General features: G+C 36.2%; 1 protein-coding gene across 3 annotated transcripts in view; it reads left to right on the top strand.

Moving 5' to 3' along the window:
• Positions 1-20714, top strand: part of STAG1 (STAG1 cohesin complex component) — a gene marked incomplete at its 3' end in the record, with an annotated part of 436193 nt that extends 415479 nt beyond the window's left edge. For 2 of the 3 annotated variants that reach the window (XM_082393420.1, XM_082393419.1), the window contains 8 exons: positions 2327-2428; positions 5100-5248; positions 6014-6142; positions 9851-10056; positions 13841-14015; positions 16224-16334; positions 16883-16997; positions 18490-18657. In XM_082393420.1, the coding sequence (XP_082249546.1) occupies positions 2327-2428; positions 5100-5248; positions 6014-6142; positions 9851-10056; positions 13841-14015; positions 16224-16334; positions 16883-16997; positions 18490-18657 (1155 nt within the window). Of the gene's footprint in view, positions 1-2326; positions 2429-5099; positions 5249-6013; positions 6143-9850; positions 10057-13840; positions 14016-16223; positions 16335-16882; positions 16998-18489 lie in introns of all 3 variants that reach the window. The other variant, XM_082393421.1, reaches the window with a different exon arrangement.

Below are 20714 nucleotides of genomic sequence, written 5' to 3' on the forward strand. Positions count from 1 at the left end.
ACCTTATATGCTGTGTGAGAACTTGGGATTTTTTTCCTGAGGGAGGTAAAGAGATGTCGAAGGGTTTTATACCATTCTTTATATGACAGGATTTTGATAGGTTGTCGCCTTCCTGGCTGCTCTCCTTTCCAGAAGCTGCATTTTGTTTCTGAACCACAAAAAAAGCAGTGCTCAAAAATCTTTGATACAGCCTAAGAGGCACACTTCTCAGTTTACGTATTTTGGCCTTGTTCTTATGTCAGAGACAGTATTTTATTTTGCCCATGTTCAGAATATTGTGTATTCCATTGAGTCACATGTTTATGTCCAATTCTAGTTATGACATAGTAACTAAGTCATCATATTTTGCTAAACAACTGCAATGTGATGAGCACTGTGTTTGTAGCCAGGGATTTAAATAAGACATGATTTCTGCACTAAGGAGGTTACAGATTAACAGAGAAACTGAAATATAAACATAATATAACATGCTAATAATGAATAGCTGCCTGTGTTCTATGCCATTTATATTTGAGACACTGTTCTAAAGCTTTTACATTATCTTTGTTGATTACAGTAACTCTGTGAGTTAGGAAATAATATCATATTTACAGATAAGGAAATTAAGGCTCAGAGAGGGTAAATAACTTTCGAAGATCCACACAACTTTTTTTTATTATTTATTTATTTATTTACTTACTTACTTACTTACAGACTGCGTCGGGTCTTAGTTGCAGCATGCAGGATCTTTCGTTGCAGTACACGGGTTCTTCATTGCAGTGCATGGGCTTCTCTCTAGTTGTGGCACGCGGGCTCCAGAGTGCATTGGCTCAATGGTTGCGGCACGAGGGCTCCAGAGCACGTGGGCTCTGCAGTTGCGGCATGCGGGCTCTCTAGTTGTGGCGCATGGGCTCAGTAGTTGCAGTGTGCGGGCTTAGTTGTCCTGCAGCATGTGGGATCTTAGTTCCCTGAGCAGGGATCGAACTGGTGTCCCTTGCATTGCAAGACCAATTTTAACCACTGGACAACCAGGGAAGTCCCCACACAACGATCAAAGTAGCAAAAACTGGCATTCGATTTTAGGTTTGCCTAGCTTCAAAGCTTAGATCTTTCCACTAAACCATAAAGCCTCATCATGATTACTATAGTGATAGATGTATAAATTACAAAGCAAGTACAAATAGAGACAAGTGAGCAACCAGAGAAGGCTTCCAAAAGTAATGTCGAAATGGGGTTTGGTTAGATGAATATGAGCTTAATATGGTTTTCCTTGTCATCCCTTAGCAATACTGTCTTGGTTTCAAGAAATAAGCTTTATCATCCTTAGCAATTTTTACACTCCTCTGTTCTTTCTACGCTTTAATCTTTTTGTGAATATTCTAATAGTTGTTTGCTATTCTTTATTATACATCCTTGTCTATTTGGCTTTTTGCTTCATTTCTCTGTGTGATCGTTAAAAATCTGAATTTATTGTTGATCTACCTGTCGAACCACTTTAGTGTTCTCATATATCTTTCTCTTTTTATCTGCATTGAGATAATTTTTAATTGCACTGAAAGGATGATTCTTTCGAGACATTTCCCCTTTTTTTTGCACCTCACATCATGGAAGTATACCCATCTTCTTGAAGATTATAAAAATCCAGTTGTCAGGCTAATATACTCACTTCTTTACATAGGTTATAGGTTTTATGCTCTAGGTTGGAAGTAACATCCAGATTTAATGGTCTCAAAGTTTTTCCTAATTATTTACTCACAAGGAAAACTCTTTAAATCCTGTGTCCAAAAATTGAATTATAAAGAAATTAGTTGAATTTTTCTTAATCACTGTTGAAGAAGTCAGTGTTTTTATTTTTTATAATGGTAAAATATAGACATGTTATGGGGAATGATGAGTGCACAAAAGTATTCAGTGAAAACTTAAATCTATTACTGTAATCTACCCTTCCCTTTATTTAGGCCTACTCCCCAGAAGTAAGCAAGCAATTTTAACTGTTTTGATTTTAGCTCTTTAAGATGTTTCTGTCAGAGTTCTATTTCTTGATTTGTCACCTTTTAAATCTGTTGAATCCATGTTGTAAAGAATGAGGAATTTTGCTCACCTGTATCACTTCTTCTCCTCTTGGAATTCCCAATTTTTTAGTTTTATTATTATTAGTTATTTCATAATTTTAAATATCAAATGTGTATTCCTTTAACTTTAGACAGTATCTTTTAACTCTCATTAGGTTTTTAAGATGAAAAATTAAACACCTCTGTACTCACCTTTCCATTTCTTTCATCAGCCTATTATTTATCTCATTAAATATCAACGGTTTTAAAACTATGTTTTTTTCTTTTTCTCACAGTATTACAATGACTATGGTGATATTATTAAGGAAACACTGAGTAAAACCAGGCAGATTGATAAAATTCAGTGTGCCAAGACCCTCATTCTCAGTTTACAGCAGGTAAGAAATTTGAAGGGAAAGAGATGAAGAGTAGAATTCATATTATTGAGCACTTCTATGTGCTTATTATTATGTGCTAGGTATCTTACCTCATTTACATTAGGTCATTACATTAATACATTACTATGGATACTTTCTGGTACAAAGATGTGTTATGTGTCTTTTCTTTAGGAAGACAGTCCTATAGTTCACATTTCAAATAGATGAAATCCTAAGGTGATCTATTCTTAGACCAGATGAAATGCCAAATTGGATATTTTGAAAGTAATCATTTTTAAAGAAAAAATTTAAAAATACATTTTTAAAGTATTTAATAAGGGAAGGGGCAACAATAGTATCCAAAGAAGAAAATATGTCACATGTATTGCCTAACTAAGATTTCTAGTAAATGCCTAGTATTAACGTAGAGATGGGAGAGTTGGGGATGGCTGTAGGTATGTATGTATATATTTAGCCTATGATAAAGGTCAGTGGGGAAAGGATCGGGCCTATTCAATAGGTGATAGCCCTACATAACATGTACCCAAAATAACTACTAGGTGGATTACATATAAATATTAAAAATTAAAAGTTTATAAGAAAACAAAAGGATACTTTTATGTCCTGGAGTAGGGAATTCCTCAAGGAAAGAAGCCACAATGTAAAAAATTGATTATATATATATATACTTACACAGATTTCTACATCAACCAGCACTCTGAACAAAATTAAAAGAACAGTGACAGATTGTGGGAAAATATTTTTAATCATACATAGCAAATCCTACAAATCAGTAACAAAGGTAGATAAATCCCGTAGAAAAGTGAGCAAATGAAAAGCCACTTTTCAGAAGAGGAAACTTTAAAAAGCAGTAAACACATGAAAAGAGGCATAACTTAATTAATAATTAATATAATACAGATTGAAACAAGGAGACATTTATCACTGCCAAATAGACTGGCATGAATTTAAATGATAGATAATACCAATGATTGTTAAAGATGTGGCAGGAAAAGGTCCCTTGTGAAAGCAATTGCTCTTACCTTCTTGGAATATAATTTTGCAGTATATTTCAAAATTTAAGGTATACATTCCTTTTAAACCAGCATTTTTGCTACTTAGGTATCTACGTAGATACATGCAGGTGTGCACAAAAACGTATATGTGAAAGATGTTGTACTGCAACAGTCTGTGTAATATTGCAAAATTGGAAATAGTCTAAATGTCCATCAACAGCGGAATGGTTAAATAAACTGATACTCTGAAGTAGCTAAACGATTTTTAAGACAAAATATTAAGTGAAAAATAGCAAGTTTCAGGATAAAATATATAGTACAGTACCATTTGTGTAAAAGTTAAAACTTTATATATGTAATATATTAATGTGTCTAAATTAGTCTAGAAAACTTTCAAACTTTAACATTGATTATCTTTGGAGAGAAGAATGATATATAATGGGAAAGAGAAAAGAGAACTTTTACTTTGATATTTGTACAGTGAAATATATTCTTTGTAATTTATTTTAAATGTAAATTTTAAAGTTAAAGGCTATTGTATACAATTATCTGTGAAAACATTTTAAAGTTTAAGAATTTATAAACAATTATCTATGTATAAATTTGAAAATCTCTGGAAGAACTGCTGTTTCTAGTCATGGCAGAGTAAGTAGTTTAAGCTGGTCTATTGCTAAAGAAACCTAAAATGGTAGACAACATAATTAATAGAAGATAAGAGCTATTTCAGTGAAATGGTGTGATTAAAGTGTATTGAGAGATTGGGAGATGAGGAAGTGAAGAAAACAAATGTAAACAATACTCAGGATCTTTGTGTAAAGAGAATGAGAAAAACGTGTTGGTAGCTGGCAGAAGAGATGGAATTAAGAAGTTAGGGTTGGTTGTTTGATTTTTAAGATGCATGCATCTAACAGAGAGGGAATAGTTAATGGATTCAGGAGAAAGCAGTAGCTCAGGACCAAACCACTAAGTAGGTAAAGGACAGGGAGATTCAGTACATAAGCAGGGAGTGGCTTTAGATGAAAGCTTGGGCTATCTGTCTCTCATAATAGAAGGGAAGGCAGATAATCTTAAGTGTCTGACTTTGATGACAGAATGATGATTGCTTTTATATTCTTTAGTACTCCAGAGTTTTGTTTCTGTTATTTTGATACAATATATGTAATGTTTATGTAATTATAAAACCTCTTCACTCAGTTTAAGAACTTTTTTGTACATTTTGTTATTGGGTGGGAAAAATCACCCCATATATTTTAATGGTCTTCTTTTACATAATGTTCTTGTCTAAGATGTAATAAGTGAAAAAACAAAGTTCTGAGCCCTGTATTTCATATATTACCATTCCTGTGAAAACAACAAAAAGAATACATAGATGTTTATGAATACATAGTATATTTTTGTAAACATATTTCCTTTTCCCAACCCAAAATGTGTTCCTTTTTGATAAAAAAGAAATTCCGGTTTGCATTTAATCACACAACTAGCATGAAAATGAGCTCAAGAAATAGTAGATGACTTGGAGAACAGGAACAGTGTGGCTACTGTTAGTACAAGGAGGGAAATATGTATTTTACCATATGGCTTTTAAATATTTTTAAATTATATTACTTATTCTAACAATAAATAAATATTTAACTATAGGTTTTTTCCTCTTTTTTTTTTTTTTTTCTTTCTACCAGTTGTTTAATGAACTTGTTCAAGAGCAAGGTCCCAACCTAGATAGGACATCTGCCCATGTAAGTGGCATTAAAGAATTGGCACGTCGCTTTGCCCTTACGTTCGGATTGGACCAGATCAAGACACGAGAAGCAGTTGCCACACTTCACAAGTGAGTGAGCTAAATAAACACTCTGTTATATACAGTCTGGTTTACTGGAGTTTACCAGAAACAACTATTATATGACCAATTTTTAAAGTGACAAATGTTAGAATTTTCAAGTTATGAGAACTTTAGAGGTTGTCTAATCTAGTGATTCTCAACCAGGAGGGTATTTTTAATTTGAAAAATAGTTACTTACTTCACACATTTTTTCATCTTATAAAGTATAGAAAGGAAAGTTTAACAAGATGTTCTTATCTGGTCTATTGGTGAGAAAATGTTGTGGGAGACATAGGTTTAAAAGCACTGTGCAACTTCATTTCATAATGGAAGCCTCATTTCATAATGGAAAACTGAATGACAAAAAATTTTAAGTATCTTACAAAAACTCAGACACCTGCTTGGTACCATGACCAACTCTAAGAACCAAATTTTCTAACAATCTCAATATCTTTCCAGGGTATTCTGTTATCTCTAAAAGCTACACAGGAATTTAGCTTTGTGGGTGTTTAGCTATTTCTTATTATTTTTCCCAATATAAGTTGTGAAATATATGTTCACAATATAAGTTGTTTTCCACTGTAAATAATAAAATTAAATATTATTATGCAACTATGTCATACAAATTAACATTATTTTACCATTTGAATTTGTCAGGTTTTACTACCTTCAGTGATGATTTTGCTGCCTTCCCAACTATTTTTGAAATTCTAGCCCATTGAAGAATTATACTAGCTGTTTGGAAAAATAAGACAAAATTTTCTTTTATTTCAGGGATGGCATAGAATTTGCCTTTAAATACCAAAATCAGAAAGGACAAGAATATCCGCCTCCTAATCTGGCTTTCCTAGAAGTACTAAGTGAATTTTCATCTAAGCTTCTTCGACAAGACAAAAAGACTGTGTAAGTTGCACGTTGCAGGACAAGTGGCTTTTATCATGGCACCATTATAATTTTAAATGTTTAATTTTTGAAAAAAATCATCTAGATATAATTACTCTTGGTAACTTAGGCTCTGATAGGTTGTTTTAGGGCAGCGGTCCCCAACCTTTTTGGCACCAGGGACCGGTTTCGCAGAAGGCAGTTTTTCTACGGATGGGGGATGGGGGTGGGGAATGGTTCAGGTGGTAATGTGAGAGATGGGGAGCGGCAGATGAAGCTTCACTTGCTCACCCGCCGCGTACCTCCTGCTGTGCGGCCCGGTTCCTAACAGACCCGGGGGTTGGGGACCCCTATTTTAAGGGACTATAATTTTCTTTCAAACTTTTATATAGTTTTTCTTTGATTGCTTACCTTTCAGTACCCTAGAATTTGCAAGTGGAAATGACTTCTTATTCTCTAATTCAAAGATCTGTGAACACTGGCTTAACTATTGTGGAACACTTTCTTCTTTCCTTTTATATTAATTATATTTTAGTTTTATTTTGTTTTTGACTTGTTTCAAGAAGATTGAAGGTCCATTTCGCTTATAGTTTTTTTTAGGATGCTGTTCAAGTCTTCTATTTTCTTTTGTTCAGTTTTTCTATCCATTACTGTAAGTGGGGTATTAAAGTCTCCAACTATTTTTACTGAATTGTTATTTCTCCTTTCAGTTCTCAGTTTTTGCTTCATGTGTATTTTGGGGCTCTGTTGTTAGGTGTATATATGTTTATAATTGTTATGTCTTCCTGGTGGATTGACTCTTACTTATCACTATAAAACGTCCTCCTCTGTCCCTAGTAATTTTTCTCTTAAAGTCTATTTTGTCTGATACTAGTGTAACCACTCCAGCTCTATTTTTGTTACTATTTGCATGGTATATATTTCTTTCCATCCTTTCACTTTCTGCCTTTTTGCCTTTGAATCTAAAGTGTGTTTCTTGTAGACAGCATATACAGGCATACCTCAGAGATATTGCAGGTTCACTTCCAGACCACCACAAGAAAGCAAATATTGTAATAGATAAAGCAAGTCACATGAATTTTTTGGTGTCTCAGTGCATAGAAAAGTTATATTTACACTCCACTGTAGTCTGTTAAGTGTGCAATGGCATGATGTCTTAGAAACAGTGTCCATACCTTAATTAAAAAATACTTTATTGCTTAAAAATGCTAACCATCATCTGACAATGCAGAGTTACTGCAAACCTTCAATTTGTATAAAATGTAGTATCTGCAAAGCACAGTAAAGCAAAGCACAATAAAATGAGGCACGCCTGTAGTTAGATCATGTTTTTACTTTTGAAACAATCTCTGCCATAATAATTTCTATTTTTTATGTCTGTGCCTTTGTTTTTTCCCTCTTTTATTGCCTTCTTTTATATTAAATGGCTATTTTCTAGTGTAACATTTTAATTCCTTCAGAGATCTTTAATTATATTTTTTAGTTATTTTCATAGGTGTGGATATGAAATACCATCTGCTATCATTTCCTTACTCTAATACATCTTTGCTGTCGCACACTTTTTTTGTGTACATTGTCAAATACACATTTCTATGTTATTGTCCCAGTGAAAGAGCAGTGCATAGTTTTATACAATTGCTTTTTTAAATCAGTGAAAAGGACAAAAGATAAGTATATATGCAATTATATTATGACTACCTGGTAATTACCCTTCTTTATGACTTTATGACTACCTGGTAATTACCCTTCAGCACTCTGTTTTTTCCTGTAAATTCAGATTACTCTCTGATTTGTTTTTAGCCTGAAGAACTTCCTTTAGTATTTCTTGTAAAGCAAGTAAGCCAGCAACAAATTCTCTAAGCTTTTGTTCATCTGAGAGTGTTTTTATTTCATCTTTAGCTTTGAAATATAGTTTTCTAGATACAAGATTTTGGGTTGATAGCGTTTTACTTTCAGCACATTGACTATGTTATCCTGCTGCCTTCTGGCCTTTACTGTGTCTGATGAGAAGTCAGCTTTAAAACTTATTGGGCGTTCCCTTGTGTGTAATGAGTTACTTTTCTCTTACTATTGATAACTTTTCAAGATTTTTTTAGTCTTTGGCATTCAGCAGTTTCACTGTGATACATCTGGTTGTGGATCTCTTTGCATCTATCCTGCTTGGACTTTGTTGAGCTTTGAAAATGTGTAGATTCATGTTTTTCATCAAATTTGGAAGTGATTAGCCATATTTCTTCAAATTTATTTCTACACCTTTCTTCTCCTGGTACTCCCATTATACATGTCAGTGTACTTAATGAATCCCACATTTCTCTCAGGCACTGTTCATTTTTCTTCATTTTTTTTTCTCTCTGCTCTTCAGATTACATAATCTCTATTGATACATGTTCAAGATTACTGATTTCTCTTCTGCCAGCTCAGATCTGTTGAGCACCTTTAGTGACTTTTTAATTTCCATTGTTGTACTGCAGAATTTCCATTTGATTCTTTTTTTTATATTTCTATCTTCTTATTCATGTTCTCTATTTAATGAGAGATAGTGTTATTATACTTTTAATTCTTTAGACATGGTTTTCTGTAGTTCTTTGAACATAAGTATAATAATTGCTTTGCAGTTGTTGTGGGCCAAGTTTCTATTGCTTGGGGTTTTTTTCCTACATATGGATTACATTTCTCTGTTTCTTTGTCTGTCTCATAATTTTTTGTTGCAAACTGACCATTTTAGATAATATATTGCGTATGCAATACATTGTAAAATAATAATTTAGCTACTCTTGATATTCATTCTTTATCCTCCTAGAGATTGATGTTGTTGGTTGCTTGGTCATTTATTTGGAGTAACAGACTCTGTGAGGTCTGTTCTCTTGCATTATGCAGCCTCTGCTGTCCCTACTCAGATCTTTTTTTCCCTTGTTTTTTATCATTTAGCCTGTGTCTGCCCCTTATTAATCAAAGGTTGTGCTTAAACCTCCTTAGCAAGTTAGATTTTTACTGTTGGATGTGGGTGTGGCTTTTGAAAGCCGCTATCACAGTTCAGGGTGTTTCCTTTGCCCCATGGTCAGCCAGGGGACCGGCAGCTTAGAAGGTCCCTCTCTGATTGCTCCTGAGAAGGGCAGTCTTGGGCCATGTACAGTCTTCCATACTAACAGGAAAACATGTGATTTAATTTATTTATGTTATTTATTTTAACTTTAATTTTTTAGAGCAGTTTTAAGTTCATAGCAAACATGAGAAGAAGGTACAGAGAGTTGCCATCCCATAGACCCCCTGCCTCTACACGTGCATAGCCTCCCCCACTATCAACAACCAACACCAAAAGGGTTGTTTTGCTGGGGAGAGGGTATGCCAAGCTCCTCACGTCACCATTCTAGAAATCCTGCCCTGGCTTGAACACTTTAAAAGAAAATTCAATAACCTTTTTGAGCCAGACTTCTGATTTTTTTTTTAAACATTGGTATTTAAAAACAAAGAAAGGAGTAAAGGAAGAAATACACATACACCCTTAGTAATACATTTGCTTGTTTAAAAGTATTCCAGGAATTTGTGAAGCAAAATCTTAAATTCTCAATCCCTCTCTTTCTAAAGGTAACCACTGTTAATAGTTTAATGTGTGTCCTTAAGGATTCTTCAGAACCTTCAGAGAGAGAGAGCCTCAGGTTATGAAAAAAAATGAAATAAGTGATGCATGAACTACTTCCATAAAAATGACTGCTGCTTTTGTGTTTCTAGTCACTCATACCTAGAAAAATTCCTAACGGAACAGATGATGGAAAGGAGGGAGGATGTATGGCTTCCACTCATCTCCTATAGAAATTCGTTAGTCACTGGAGGTGAAGATGATAGAATGTCCGTGAACAGTGGAAGTAGCAGCAGCAAAACCTCCTCAGTAAGGAATAAGAAAGGACGACCTCCACTTCACAAAAAACGAGTAGAAGGTAAGTGTGCCTTTATACTATGAGGCAAATAGTGTGCCTGATAGTATCAAGATAAATAAAGTGGTAAATAATCCGTTGAAGCAAGATAATACTGTTAAGCACATTATTTCCTTGTATGTTTCATATACACTGAGAGGTTCAGCCACAAAGGTTGTAACAAACAAAGTGGGACAGAAGCGGGTCAAGGAAAAGGAGCTTGAAAAAGCACTGAACACAGAGGAAGATAGGCACAGAGAAAAAGAGGAGACAGGAAGGTTTATAAAACTGATCCTCTTACCATAGATCTCTAATACATTAAAATTTAAAATAAGACAGTCATAATGTTATTCTATCAAAATGCATCCTAATATAGGAGAGATTTTGGTTAAGTTGAGGATGGAACTCTGCAGCACATTGAATATACCAGAAAACTTTCCATTTCCACCACTTGGTTGGATAATTTATTTTTGTATATTAAATTAGTGATGGCCAGATCTGGTTTTTTAACCCTCATAGGCTATGGGGAACAGGGAGTTGAACTGTCATGAAAATGCGATCAATAATAGATATTCCTATATCCAAAAAGACTAAAGATTGCTTTATTAAAACAAAGCATTAGTCTTAAACTAAGAAAACTCAAAGTAAAAATGCTTATTTCCTCAAATAATCTTGCTCCATCTCCATGCTTCTCCTAATAAAATCTCTCCAAAGCAGGAGAGGACAGTGATCTGAATCATGCCGTGGCCCCTTTTCACAAACTTCTGTTTACCTCTGCTGCCTAAAAAATAGTGACTCATCAAAGACTTTGCTGAAATCTGTAGCAAAATTAATTAGAATTTAAGTCTAATGTTTCTTTCATCACTGGGGAGGCAGTATTAACTACTGATGAAGAGCACAAACTCTAAATTCAGAGTTCTAGGATTCAGACCTGGCTTTCTCGTTTTTCAGCTGTGTAATCTCGGAGCATGTTACTGAACCTCTCTAAGCCTCAATCACCGATCAGATGAAGGATGATCTGAGTATCTATCCTGTTAGCTATTGTGAATATTAAATTAGATACTTTCCCCCAAAAAACTTAGCACACACACAGTGATTACTTAGCACAGTGCTTGGCACACAGGCAGCATTTGATAAATGTTAGCTGCTGTTGTCAGAATGTTGTCGTCATATAGTAATGCCCCTTTTCTTGCATCAGTCAGTAGATTAGGCTGAATGTATATTTCGAAGAGAATAAAAGATTTGAAAATATTTACAGACTTGATGGTAAAGTTTAAGATTACCTTTCAAGTGTCAGCTTTGGGGCTTAAAATCTTTTTGGTTCAGAAAATGAAAATACAAAACCCTGTCTTTATAGTATAGCATCCTGAACTGTTCTCTAAAGAATGATACCAGTCATTTCCTTTCGGAAATGTCTTCTAGAGCAGCCTTTTTATCAGGGCACCCCACATCTATTCCTCTATCTGTATTTTTTTTCTGCTCACAGCTTTTCTTAGATGTAATAGTCATCTTAGCCAGCATTCATCAAATCCTTGCTATACCAAGAATGTGTTTTACATGCATTACATCACTTAATCATTTATTTGACTAATATTTGTAAAGCACTTAGGTCAGTCCCTGGCACATAATAAATGCTGTATAGATGTTTTATAAATCAATTCTGAGTTCAACAGTATTATCCAGGTTTTACACAGAAGAAACCAAAGGCTTAGAGAATTTAGATAACCATTTATCTATACATTAATGGAGCAGTTAGTATTATCGTCCTCAGGAGGGAGACGCATATATGGACCAGATAACCTAATTTGGTAATCATTAAATTGCAAAAAAGAAAACTTGCTCCATATCAGTTTCAAATTTACCAAGTAACTAAGGTAAGTTACATGTCCAGAACCCTTAGGCAACAGAGTTTCATCTGTTTGGAATGAAGATGAGAGAGCTTTGCAAGAAGTGTTTTCATTGAGGAATCTTGAGGGTTAGGAGGATCTCTTCAAGAAGAGTGAGTTCTTCCTGAAGTTACTCTTTTTTTCAGTAAGTCTTTACCAAGCACCTTCCTAAGAACTGTACTAGATGCTGGAGATTGGGTATTAATTCCCAGTGAAGAAAGGGAGACAGAGAAGCAGGCAATTTCAGTTCAGCATGGTGAGTTCTCTGATGGGCCAAAAAGGTTCTCTGGAAACATACAGGGAGTGACCAAACTCGTAATGAATCAGGGAAAATTTTTCTGGAAAAGATGACATGTAGTAGAAAGCTGAAAGATGGTTAACCAGGTTAAGAACCTAAATGAAACCATTCCTATGATCATAAAATTTTAAGTGCAGCAGAGAATAAAAGTTTTGAATTAAATGTTGAATGAAAAGTGTTATGAATAAAAGAAGATGTAACATATCTTTGCTGAAGAGATTCAGTAGTGAGCTTTAGATCAATGGAATGACCTTAACCAGACAATAGGTAGGTATTTCCAGGAACAGAAAAGCCTATCCGGAACATACATGCGTCTGACAAAATTTTAGAAACCGGAGAATACACTGAGAGAGAGAGAATACTTGATAGCAGAGGAGGAGCCTCACATGCACATGTCTCTGAGACTTATTGGGGGAGGAAAAACAATGGGATTCATACTACATTTTGTGATTAAAATTCTTCAGAAGGAAACACATAGCAGTAATACTATTTTTTAAGCCTTCCCACATCAAGAACTTGCAGTTGACCTAGAACAGTGTGGTGAGGGGGAGCATTAGGGGCACCAACCACCTACAGAGTTGAAAATCCATATCTAACTTTACAGTCCATGTACTTGGTTCCGCATCCGTGGATTCAGCCAACTGTGGATCGTGTAGTACTGGAGTACATACTTATTTTTAAAAATCTGCGTTTAAGTGGACCCATGCTGTTGAAACCGTATTGTTCAAAGGTCAACTGTAATTTAGCATTTTGTAGGTAGAACTTTATAATTATGTAGTATTTTATCAGGATTTAGATATGCAAATAACGCTATAAATAGTAATTTAATCTGTTCAAATCTTTATAAATGATCTTTAGAAGAAGGAAAAAATAGTTCCTGATCTCTTGAAGAAACTCAAATCTAATTACAGAGATCACATATACACACGACAGATCACCTGCCAATGCAGGACAGTGTATAATTAAGCCCTAAGTGAGCAAGAATGATTTTGTTTCCTCTAGAAGCTAAAAAAGAATGGTAAGTGGGGGCTGAGTGGGGTGATCAGAGAAGACTTCCCTAAAGAGGTAGAAGTTAGAGGCATGAAATCAGTGAGTCCCTCAATCCAGCCCCGCAAGTATAACCTGGCCAAAGAGTTACTTCTCTGGTGACCAGTGCCTAATTGTGTAACAGGATTTGCTGATTTCTCAGTAAAGGCCAGCCAGATTTTAAGTGCTGCTGCCTGGGGCCCCTCTAAGACCCAGTAAATAGGCCTTTTATTGCTTGAGCAAAAGGAAGGTTAGAGGGGTCTCTCTGGCTGGCCACATTCTTCCCCTTCTATAGGGATGGAGGGACTTGGAAGAGATGATAATGTAGGATAGCTAACATTTGATGTTTACATACATTACCTTATTTAAGCCTTACAACTCAATGAGGTCAGTTACTGATATCCCCTTTTGTATATGAGCAGACTGAATTTTGGAAATTTCATGGCTTATACAAAGTCACGCAAGTGAGTGGTGTAACTGGGATTCAGACCGAGGCAGTCTACTCCAGGGCCATGCTCTTTAAATCTATGCTATAACTTCTACCAGAGTTCATTCCACCCATGACATTCTGTGACACTCATTAACTGGAATTTTACAGATGAAAGTCTGGATAATACGTGGCTGAACAGGACTGACACCATGATTCAGACTCCTGGCCCCCTGCCAGCACCACAGCTCACTTCCACTGTACTGCGAGAGAACAGCCGGCCCATGGGAGAGCAGATTCAGGAGCCTGAGTCTGAGCATGGTTCTGAACCTGACTTTTTACACAAGTAAGTAGTAAAAAAATTGTTTTCTTGGCATAAAACCTGCAACTGTTAAAGTAAGAAAAATTATTTCATCCGAGCCTATTGTTTTCTCAGTTAATGAGAAAACAAAACCACAAATAGAGTTTAAATAACTTATATTAGAAGATGTATAATAAGTCTGCAAACACTTGTGGATCTCAGTTCCTCAGAGTCCAGAGACCGTTAAATGCATGGTGTCTTACTAAGCGCTGATTTCAGTTGGAGTTTGCAGATTCACTGGGCAGGTCTGTTTCTTCTCAGAGATTTGCCAAGAACACATGCAGGTTTTCTTCCTTGGCGAGAGAGCCTAGAAGAGTCTCTGCTAAGGTTGTTCCTAGTCTGAACACCAAATAGACTATTACTTTTATCAGCCATTTAATTAATAGTACTTTGTCTTGGTTAAGTTTATATTTTAAACTTGAACTGTTCATAGGTTAAGAATTGTTAAAGCAGTGATAAATTCTGAGAATAGCGGTCCTTTCTGTAGGAGAATCAAGCTCTTAACCTTTTACCGCACTAGCAATTAAACTGTTTTCTAGTACCGCGGCTCTGAAAATCATGGAAAAGGCAGGGTGATAGCATGACTTTTGCTTTGAAAACCTTAACCGTTTCTTTGTTATTTTCCATTCAACTTTGAAAGTCTCTAAGCTCCTCACTTGTGTTTCTGTTCATATTAGAGTAATGCTGTGAATTACTCTGATGGATAAGAGAGAATTCTCATTAGAACTCAACAAATTTAGCAGGTTGAAAATAGAAAGGGGCAGTGTTAGAAGAATTCAGATCCTGGGTTTTCATAAGGAATCTTTGCTCTGAGGATCTGCCTTCTTCAAAGCTGAAAGGATCATCTTTGTCAGCCACTGCATAACTGGGCCATCTTAGAGGGCAGTTTGCCTTATGACCAGCACTCCCACTCCATTTCCTACTGGGGGAGGGGGGGTATCCTCCTTATTTGAGCCTTGCTTCCCTGACCTTACCATGTCAGTCCCTCCTGGCTGTGGTCTGTCGTCTTTTTCCTGCTATAGATTTATAGATTGAATCAAGGTGGTAGCCTAACATGATATAAAGACAGCTGCTTCGAGAGAACTTTATGCGGCAGATTTTAGCTACCAAAAATCGTTCAAGTTTCCATCCTATAAAATTCCCAAGAGTCATGTTGATTTTATGCAAGTGTCCATGTGCCAGTAAGGATAGAGTGCAGGTGGAGATTTGGCTCAGCATGTACCTGACTCCAAACTTCCTCAGAAGGACTGAGAAAAAATGTGATCTACCCTCCCTTGTTCAACTCTGGAGAGCTCTGAGCCACGAAGCCAGCATCATTCCTGTCCCTTCGGGGACTGAGTGTGCAGCTAGGAACCCTTGTAAGTAGGGCAGCAGCTGGATACAGAAGTGTGAGAAGCGCTCTGGTTTTGCAGGGATTTGGGGAAAGAAGCTGATAATTTAAGCACCTGTGGGAGAGGAAAACGTTTTCCTCAACCTTCTTAGGGCCCCTGGCTGGGTCTAAAGATTAAACTGACAAAGACAGATTAACAGGAGAAAAGCATACAAATTTTATTAAATATTTACATGTACATGGGAGCCTTCACAAGAGAATGAAGACCTAAAGAAGTGACCAGAGCAGGAAGCTTTTAAGCCTTTTAGACAAAGAAACAATAAATTTGTGAAGAAATGACAAGACAAACGAGTTTGGACTAGGGGTAGTCCAACTAGGGCTAGGTAGTCCTCATCTTAACTAGGAAGATAAGCATTAGTTTAACAGGGTTTGTTTGCACATTCCTCTGGTGCCATCTCTGGGCTGATAAGAGTCTGTCTCCAGTAAAAGGAGAACTTACTTCCTGCCTTTAGGCAGAAAAGGGGGAACTTTTTCTGTGTTTTACTACTTCTTAATTGCCTTCAGCTCAAAACAATTTTAATCTCAAAGAAGCATATTTTGGGGTGACATATTCTGATTGCCTTCATACTTAACAACTAGCCTTCACAGCCAGCTTCTCTTGGAGACTTAGGGATCTCCAGTTTACTGCCATTTCTGCAAAGACAGGTCCTTTGATAATGATCTCAACCTTGACCCTGGAATAAATCCAGCTAACTCCCCTTACATGGGGATTAGGCCAACCAACTATGGCCTTTTTAGCATGGGCCTGATTGCCTAAATTCCTCATCTGCTGCCACAAAATGAATAATAGTACCCTCTCTTAGTCCTCAGATGCAGATCTCTTGGTTAGGCCAGCCGAAATTAGAAGACTTAAATCGGAAGGACAGAACAGGAATGAACTACATGAAAGTGAGAACTGGAGTAAGGCATGCCGTGTAAGTGTTACATCAAGTGTCACAAGAACATGATCACTGTGTGATGGTCATTTTTTGTAACGACTTGGGTTTCTCTGATGTTTGGTCTTAGGAGTTAAAATCATGATTCAGGATATGCTATGCAGCGTAGGATAGGAATGGAGGACATGGGTGCTTGAGGCTTTCAGCATTTAAATCCTTGTGTGCCACTTGCCAGCCGTGTGGCCTTGGATAAGCTCTAAAACCTCTGTGCCTCTGGTTCCCCATTTGTAAATTTGGGATAATAATGGCACCAATCACTTAGAGTTCTGTGGGAACTGACACATAAGCTAGCTAGTAATATTGTTATTGCATTTAAATTATACTTCCTTCTGATGAGTTGAGATGAAATCTTGAGTTAACCAAATGAATGATTCTTAATTACCTTAGAGTTCAGTATCATAATTTGTGCAGTCTATTGGTTGTAATTGGAAGGTGTGCTTTCATTGCTTAGAAGACCCAGTGTAAGAGCCAGAACTCCAGGTTCTATCAGTCTGAACAGCTTTCTGACTGTGCTTCTTCTGTATCAGTCGGGGTCTAATGGAGGAAGATGCTGAGCCCATCTTTGAAGATGTAATGATGTCATCCCGGAGTCAGTTAGAAGATATGAATGAAGAATTTGAAGATACTATGGTTATTGACCTGGTAAGGAAGTTCAATACATTTTTCTTCTGTTAAAATATGTGAAGGTGTTGGTGTAAGATGATGCTCTTGTTTTCAGAACCCTGTGAGAGGAAGAGGAGGAGGAGGCAACATTGACCAACAGTGGGCAGGGCCCGTGTAGCGCTTGTAGCACTGGTGGGCATTTGGATGAGCTTATGTTTTTCAAGCCTGTTTTCAAAGCAGTCAGATTTTCAGTTCTGGCAATAACAGGAACTGGCTCCTTCTTATTACCTTCATGAAAAACAGCTTACACTAGATCTGTCTTTCAGTATAGCATGTTCATCTGGCCTCTTGTACTTTAAATTGGAGTCTATGTACACTGCACTCCAACATAGCAACCAAATGCAGAATATGGACCTTATTTGTTCAATGTGAAGAGACATGTTTAAAATAAGGAAATCTGAATATGGACTAAGTGTAGGTGATATTAAGAAATTTTCTTTGTCAGAAATAGTAATACATAGTGGTTATGTTTTTTAAAAGTTTCCATCTGTTAAGAGATACATACTGAAGTAGTCATAGGTGAAATGACGTGGAGAAGAAGAAAACAGGAATTCAATGGAAAAGGATTGGCCAAATGTTTGAAAATTGTTGAAGCTGGGTGATGGGTGTATGGGAGTTCATCATACTGCTTTCTCTATGTATTAATTTGCTAGACTGCCATAACAAATACCATTGACTGGGTGGCTTCAACAGAAATGTATTTTCTCACAGTTCTGGAGGCTAGACGTCAGAGATAAGGTGTCAGCAGGATTGATTTCATTCTGAGGCCTCTCTCCTTGACTTGTAGATGGCCATCTTCTCCCTTTGTCTTCACATGATCTTTCCTCTGTGCGTGTCTCCTCTTCTTATAAGAACATGGGTCACATTGGATTAGAACCCACCCATATGATCTCCTTTTACTTACCTCTTTAAATGCCCTGTCTCCAAATACGGTCACATTCTGTGGTCTAGGGGTTAGGAGTTCAACATATTAATTTGGGGGGACATAATTTACCCCATAGCATTCTGCTTTGTATGTTCTGAATTTTCCATAATGAAAAGGTTTGGTAAGAAATGTAAATGAGACCATATCCAATCTGTAACCTCCCTCAACCCACCCCATCAGTAGCTCTCCATCTACCTGCTTTGGGGAATTTAGTGAAGTTTTGTCACCTAGTGATTGATCAATCTTATAATTATTCCATGACTGAGAGGTATGTTCTTTGTTTATAGGCCCAAAAATTATTTATATGCATTTACACATTCATTGTAATTTGAAAGCCTTTTTTTAATCTAAGTGATAATTAAAAGCCAAATACTGTTACATTTTTCTTTAATGTATGCTCCTGTAAAAGCCAGATTCTTTTCCTTTCAAATTGACCCTTAACAGTTCTTTATATTTATGATACTATTAGAAATATTAGCTGATTATCACAGTTCATTGTCTTAATGTTTCTCAGGAAAAAATTAAGTATCTGGCTTCTCTTTCCAGCCCCCATCAAGAAATCGGCGAGAGAGAGCTGAGCTGAGGCCAGATTTCTTTGATTCTGCAGCTATCATAGAAGACGATTCAGTAAATGTTAAATTATTACTGTTCTTTATTATGGTTTCTGGGTCTTGTTTATGCATGAATTTAATAATTGTGTTTCACTTTTTCTAGGGATTTGGAATGCCTATGTTCTGAAGTCTGAAGAAAATTTACAAATCTGGAACTCTATTATTTAGAGCTAGAGGCCTATATACTGTGATAGCTTGTATGGGGAAAAAAACACTTTTGATGTGATCTGATTTGTTTTTTAATCAAATGATTGAGGTCAATCCCTTTTTGCAGTGACAGAAGAGGAGCATGTAAATTACCCAAGAGAATGTTGGTGAATGTCACCTCAGAAAGACTGACCTGAAAAATCATTTGTGTCCTATTATTGGACTTATCCCAATACAGATGTGTGTGTTTTTCTGGAGGGAGGAAGAAATTTTAAATTTTTAAAACAGCTGTCAAGATAAACACTGTAATACACCTGTTTTATGAAAACTCAGCATTGAGTAAAAAAAAATATTTTTAACTTTATTTTCCTGTTGTACAATTTAAAAACCGTTTTAACATTTTGCCTTTTTATGTTTTAAAAGCTAACCATTTTTATTAAACCTATGAGTAAAGCAGCTCATCCTAATTGCCGAAGAGTGTTTTGGAGCTCACTGGATTTGGTTGGACCTTGTGGAATACAGAAATATGGAGGAGCAGAATACTGACAAGCTAAGATGAAACTCTGACAGTGCATCGCTGCCAAAAACCATACACCCTCTGTGGACATCATAGATATGAAATCCCCGATTTTATATACTCTTGAATAAAAAGGTTTATTTTTATTTATAAGGGGGCATAAAATAAGACATGTCCAAGCAGCCATTTTTCCAACAGATGCTGTACACCATTCATTTTATATAGATTAGGGAGATTCAAATACAGTACATTTTCTATTGGTATTTGTTCTGTGCATTTTTAGCAACTTCTACCAGCAAATAAAGTATTCTCAGTAAAACAAAAATGGTTCTCAAGTTATCAGTTTGCCGTTTTTACCACTTATTTCATGCCCTGCCAAATTCAAGTTACGTGGACTTCCATTTTCTTAAAAAGATAATCATGAAGAACTCCTTCGCCATTCAAACGTAATTTTAAGTGTAACATAACCGTGTCTACTTCCCATGCACTTAATACCCTTATGCACTAATTTTGTGAATTAAGTTTACCGATTATAGAAGTGTGTGCTGCATAGAAGTCTGTGCTTAGAGGGTGAAGTACTTAAGCTTACCTTGAAATACAGCAACATTTCAGTGTTAAATGTGCATATTAAGGATAATTCTTTGGGGGAAAGAAATTATGAATCTTCAGGACAGCCTTTAATGGTTTAGAGTTACATTCTGCTTAGACTTTTATGACTTGCTGCTACTGTTATTTTAAAAAGCCCACTTACTTACTTTCTTCCTTTCTGATTTTTAAAGTAAGCCTCAGAACTTCCAAACCAATCCATCCACAGCTATTTCTGGGCTGGTTTTTAAAGTAGCTGCAACAGAGTGATGAGGCTTTCCCTTTTTACCAAAAAACAAAAGCATTAAAAAAAAAAAAAAAAATCTGTGCACCCAGTGACTATGTGGGAAAGCAGAATGGATTACTTTATTCATCCTTTTAGTAAACAGACAAAACAAACTTTTCTCAACATTTGTACAGTTCTGAAAAAAACTTCTTGGTCATCAAAAATGTTTTATCTGCTGATTGAGCAATTCCTGGGCTCCAGTTGGGGCTGGGGTCTCGCTTTCCTCCAGAAATGTGGGTTTCACTGGAAGTGAAGGGGCGGGGATGATTGATTGGACTGTCCACCACGCCAGCCCTGCCCGCCTGTGGTTCTGGCCAGGGAGCAGGCTGGGAAGTGCCCTGGCACCTGCACAGATTGATCCTTGGCTTGACAGTTTCACGTGGAAAACAAACAGATGCTGACTTAGACTTGTAGACTACCATGCAACAGAAAAGGCATAATATCGACTCCAATGGGTTTCCAGTTCAGTTTGAAGTCAATCAAATTTTTGTATTTTCAGTGTCTCCTTGATTGGTTTTGCTAGTAATTCTGTAAATTGTACATTTGCAATATGAGGTTTTTTTTTCCTTTTGTACAATTTGAAACTGATGCTTCACCTTTCCTTTAATAAACTATTCAAAATCAG

This window comes from Balaenoptera borealis (assembly GCF_965194805.1).
Source record: "Balaenoptera borealis genome assembly, chromosome: 5".
Lineage (NCBI taxonomy): Eukaryota > Metazoa > Chordata > Mammalia > Artiodactyla > Balaenopteridae > Balaenoptera > Balaenoptera borealis.